The sequence below is a fragment of the Hydra vulgaris genome, chromosome 13 (assembly GCF_038396675.1).
Source record: "Hydra vulgaris chromosome 13, alternate assembly HydraT2T_AEP".
NCBI classification, from domain to species: domain Eukaryota; kingdom Metazoa; phylum Cnidaria; class Hydrozoa; order Anthoathecata; family Hydridae; genus Hydra; species Hydra vulgaris.
In genome coordinates this window covers 53,264,062-53,270,000 of record NC_088932.1, presented here as the reverse complement: position 1 = coordinate 53,270,000, position 5,939 = coordinate 53,264,062, and the positions used below count along the sequence as shown (strand labels likewise).

At 33.3% G+C, this 5,939-nt stretch overlaps 1 protein-coding gene across 1 annotated transcript; it reads right to left on the bottom strand.

The window, feature by feature from the left end:
• Window positions 1–3,915: 3,915 nt before the first annotated feature.
• Window positions 3,916–5,337, bottom strand: LOC136090005 (piggyBac transposable element-derived protein 4-like). Its single transcript, XM_065816109.1, has 2 exons — window positions 5,205–5,337; window positions 3,916–5,093 (listed from the first exon to the last, which is right to left on the bottom strand). The coding sequence occupies exons 1-2, from the start codon at window positions 5,335–5,337 to the stop codon at window positions 3,916–3,918; spliced, it is 1,311 nt and encodes a 436-aa protein (XP_065672181.1).
• Window positions 5,338–5,939: the final 602 nt, after the last annotated feature.

Here is a 5,939-nt window from a genome sequence, read left to right as displayed (position 1 = left end):
AGTTTCTTTATATAAAAGTGCTGCATTTTTTCAATTTAGAGAAATAACTATGTAACTGTTTAGAGACAAAGTTCTTCAAGTTTTATTCATCACAAAGTTCATTATTTGTACACGAAAATTAATAAATTATTCAAAAGTATTAAAAAAAAGTTGATTTCCTTCTGGACAAAACAAGTGCAACTCGACAAAATGTTGACCAAAATGTATTTCGCTATCAATATTTCGTGGCGAATCCTTTGTTTTGATCACTGCATTGTTGATCACTTGTTGATCTTCGAGGCATAGATTCGATCAGGTGATCAATGAAACTTTGTGGAATCGCTGCCCAGGCCTTTTGGATTTGTTCAAACAGTTGATCCTTATTGCGAACACCTTCACGATTAATTCTGCGGTTGACGATCTCCCACAGGTTCTCGATAGGGTTGAGATCCGGAGATTGAGGCGGCCAATCCATCACCGATAGGTGGTTGTCTTGAAACCACTGCTTGACTACTTTTGCAGTGTGTTTTGGATCGTTGTCTTGCTGAAAGACCCATTTTATTGGCATATTCCATTCAGCATGAGGTAACATAACATCTTTCAGGATATTTTTTTAAATGAAACGGTCCATTATTCCAGTTTCGATGTATTGGACCTAGACCGTTAGCAGAAAAACACCTCCAGACCATTACATTGCCTCCACCATGCTTGACGGTCTTATGACAGTAACGTAAGTCGAGGCGTTTTCCGGCCGGTCGACGTACATGACAAATGCCATCGCTCCCAATGATGTTGAACTTCAATTCACCACTGAACAGGACAGTTCGCCATTTCTGCACATTCCAGTCAATATGAGATATAGCAAATAGGAGTCTTTTCTTCTGGTTTTTTAGTGAAATCAGCTGTTTCTTTGCAGGGCGTCAAGAAAACAATCCGGCTTCAACAGCACGTCGTCTGATTGTTCGGTCCGATGCAGGCAGCTCTAATTGCTTTTTTATCTCGACCGATGATATCCAGGGATCGTTCTTGATGGATCTGACAATCATAGAATCCTCTCTAGAAGTGGTGGAACGCGGTCTTCCACCTTTGTTATCTGCCAACTTCCCCGTAGTACGATATTTGGAACATAGTCTTGATACGGTCCATTTTTTCACGCGATATTTATCACAAATACTTTTTTGTGACATTCCACTTACGTAATCGCCAGTAATTTTCTTTCTTAGTTCCAACCCAAGACTTTTGGGCGCCATTTTTGCACTTGAAGTCATAAAAAAAATAAAAATAAATAACCACGCTTCTCAAGGCTTACCGTGTTACATTTACCTTGTGATGATACAATAATACTCTGTGGAACACAACGTCTTGGTTGTATGTGGACTGTATTGATGTAATGAAACACTTGTTGTATTTCACTTCTTGTATTGATGTTCTTCGATAAAACACTTTGATAAAACTCACTTCGATAAACTGTCTTGATAATACTGACTGATTGACTTCCATATACTGACTGAATTATATGTCGATTTACATGGCTCTTATATAGTAAAATGAGTCTGTGTGAACTTGTTTTGGAAGATTCTAGATGCTTCTTTTCAATGTTTCTGGAAACTTCTGGATGCGTCTGGATGCTTCTGAATGTTTCTGAATACTTCTGGATGCTACTGGATGCTTCCAGATGCTTCTTCTGGAAACTTCTGGAAGCTTCTGCATGCTTCTGGAAACTTCTGGATACTTCCTTTAATTAATAAAAAACTTCCGTGACGTTGACACGGACCAGACTTAAGAAAATGAAACAAACCAAAAAATTTGCACTTGTATTGTCCGCTGCAAAATGGCACTTGTCAACGAAATTCTGCCTGTGTGCTGTCACCTGTCAGCTGATTGCTCATGTCATGGCATGGTATGACTCCAGACTCCTGAACTGTTTGCTGTGGTAGTATAGTTCGTTTTGTTTTTAAGGCATGTAAAATTAGGAACACTTTCAAGCATTGTTCGATGTTGGTTGCAAATGTTTTGCCCAATACTGTTTATATATATATATATATATACATAATTTATATACATAGAATATATATATATATATATATATATATATATATATATATATATATATATATATATATATATATATATATATATATATATATATATATATATGTATATGTATGATATATATATATATATATATATATATATATATATATATATATATATATATATGTGTGTGTGTGTGTGTGTGTGTATATATATATATATATAAAACACATCACGGAAAAAACACATCTAATCTTCTTGTTTTACTTCTAAAATTTGCGTTAATAAGATACATCACATTTTCACGCGTTTATTCTTGATAAGTGACCGTTAAGTATCTTTATTACGTCTCATTACGTAACATAAAAAGATTATCATGGCAGTAACAAAATCAGACATAAAGAAAATGTTGATCCATCCAGTCGGAATCACGTGACTATATCGCGAAATCAAAAATAACCATATTGAATTTGGGGAAAGCAAACTAATCTTTCTTATACGCAAAGTTAAGAAAGCGTTATTTAATAATAACTTTATGTACTACAACTTCTTTAAAAGTTAATCAAAAGAAACAGCGAATAGACGTCTGCAAAATATAAGTCTTTTAGGTGAATTTACTTTATTTTTACATACTTTTAGATCTCTGTTTAAATAAAATGATGCCTTACATTGCTTTCTACATATTATTTTCGTTATTTTAGGGTATAAATAGTACTGATATTTTGACATTTATTAACCAGTACTAAATTAAGATCCAAATTATAAGTACCTCACCAGTAATAAAGTGCGCCGATCAAACATAAACATTACAAGATTTTATGAGTCCATTGCTTCCTGCATGTACTACTATCTACAACACGATTTATTGTATTCAACCACTTTCTTTTAATAACTTCATCTCTAGGAAGACTTAGGTTTGTTTTATTTTTAGGTGCCCCAAGAAGACCTTACGGTCTTTTCCAGAGCACCGCGGAAGTGCATGTAACCATGAAGTTTACGCTTCCTTCCTTACTGTGAGGCGAAAATATGTCCAGAGTTCGTTTCGAACCTGGATCTCCTGCTTATAAAGCAAGCGCTCTAACGACTGCGCCACGGCCGCAGTTTTAATTTTGATTATATTTTGTTAGTAAAACCTACTGCTTAACAACTTTTTAGGATTTAATACGTTCGCTGCCAACTACGAGTATACTCGTAGTAAGTTGGCATCATTTATTTGCCAACTACGAGTATACTCGTAGTTTGCGGGACTTTGATATTTGCCAACTACGAGAATACTCGTAGTAACCCGGCGTCATGAGTTTGCCAACTACGAGTAAACTCGTAGTTATACTAACTTAATTCAAATAATATTTATGCAAGACTGACTTTGTCTACTCAGTTTTTTTTTTCCTTCGCTTCACATTTGATTTCAGAAAATATTACATTCAAGTTTTTATTTTAAAAATCCAAGGAACCTAATTTAAATGCCGATAAAGACAGAAATAGCTTAAAACAGATAAAAGTGAAATATTGATAATGCATTAATTTTATTGCATGAAAATTAAAGTGTAAACCTATTCTTTTGAATGATACATTCTAAAAGATTCGCCAATACATAACGGGGGTCTCTTTTCACAAACAGCACATTCATATCGTGTTTCTTTCCTTTTTGATTTTAGAGCAGGCTCTACATGATTTTGTTGGGAATTTTTTCTTTTCATCTGGTGGTATTGAAGACAAGTAGTGGAAGCTAATATTGATGATTCGAGGCACACTTTCATTCAAACGTTCACCCAATAAATCTGTAACAATTAATTCTCTAAACTTAAGCGAGGAAATTTTTTTACCTAGTCCATATTTGCTGTTTAGACAGTAAGCATTAAGCAAAAAAGTATCAAAGAGATGAAGTGCTACTTTTTTTTACTATTTACTTGTCTTTCTTAGGCAATCATAACATGATACCATTTGTTCCGCCCTATCTACTCCTGGCATAAATCGATAGTAATCTTTAATAATATTGGCTTTCATTTTCTTCTCTCCTCTCCTGTTTGTCACTTCAATCATTTGCAACGAATGCAAATTGCTAATCATTAGCACGTCTCTTTTGTCTTTCCATTTAGCAACCACAACACCCTCTCTGCTTCTGCTTATAACGTCTCCTTGTTTCAGTTTTGCTTTTGTACATTCTTTTAAATTTGACTTTCGGTCAGTTCTTAAAGTACCACAAGTATATGTTTGTTGTTTTATCATGTGCTTTGTTAACTCAAAGGAATTGTAAAAGTTATCGGTGGACGGGTGATATTCTTTTCCCATTAATTTTTCCATTAAGTCTAAAACAATGGCTCCCGTTTGACCCAACAAATGTTTACTGAGAGTTGTCTCGCCAGAGTAGATTTTTACTTTTAGTACAATACTATCTGATTCGCAAAGCTCATAGAACTTGATACAATACTTATGTCTTTTATTTTTCACATACTGCCTGAATACAAGGCGTCCCTTCCAAAGCATCATTGACTCATCGATTGATATATTCTTATTAGGACAGTAGATATTGCCCATTGTATTATTTAAGTGATCGAGAAGTCCAATAATTTTACACAAGCGTTTACTACCTGAATCTTCATTGTTAATAAAATGCCAAAACCGTAACATTAGTTGGAATTTATTTCGTGGCATTATTCTAGAAAATAAGAAAACTCTATAGAGACTGTTCTTAGACCAATAGTGTTCTAAAGATGGTATTTTGACACACCCCATATGAAGAAGAACTCCAAGAAACTGCCGCATATCTTCTGAATTTATTGGTTTCCAATCTTTAAAACGTGAACTTCTTCTGAGTGGATGCTGCTTATTTATTTTTTGCGTTGCGTAGCAATTAATTTCAACTGCCATAGTATTTATAAGCTCTTCTGTAACAAATAGTCTAAAGAAATTTAATGGTTTCTTGCTCTCCATGTTTATCTTCAAACCAGGATCGGTAGTAAATTGAATTTGTTTTACAATATTCGGCTCATCTTTCCATTGGTTTGAATTTCTAGATGGATTTGTTTCAGAAGTTGTTTTGTCAGGCAAAATATTACTTATAAGATCTAGCTGTTGAGCTTTGTTTTGATTTTGTCTATAAGCAAGACCACCCGTTGTTCGAGCTCTTTTCGGCGGAATTAAAAAATCTTCTGCAGTGGCTGCTAGATGAACGTTTGTAAACTATTTGCCATCACTATCTTCAGTGTTATTATCTTCGGAACCTGATTCTGATACAGTCAAGCTCGAAGACGTAGTAGTATAAGCGAAAAATGATTCCGAATCTTCAATATCATCATCTTCACTATCCTCACAATCTTTCATAATCATATGTGCTGATCAAATTGTGGAATATCTGTGTTGAGCTAGTATGAGATAGATAAGTTTGTAATTATCTATTTATGAAAAAGAAATTACTTATCTATAAAACACATTAATTAGTATACTGTGTAAAAAAATTCGAAGGGCACACTAAAATGTTTTTAATATATTAAATAACATTTTGTAAACGTTGTGTAAATCTAATTTTTCACATTTTTTAATAACATGCAGTAAAATGTAGTTATCAAATATATTTTAGCTTCTAGTCTAAAAAACACAACAATTTAGAATTAAGAAAACAAATTATAAATTACCTTTTTATAATCATGATAACTCCCAATGTGATGTGCATGTGCAAAAAAAATGAAACACTATTTATAATAATATTGCATCAAATAAGCTACATTACTATACATTTTCAAGATGTAATTGAGAACTTGAAAGTTGCAATTAAGAAAAGTAAGATGCAATTGAGAAATACAACATGTAATTTTGAAGTCACATTATGTAATTAAGAAATTTTAAGATGTAATTGAGAAACCCAACATGTAAATAAGAAATCGCAATATGTAATTGGAAAAACAAAAGTTCTAATTAAAAAATCG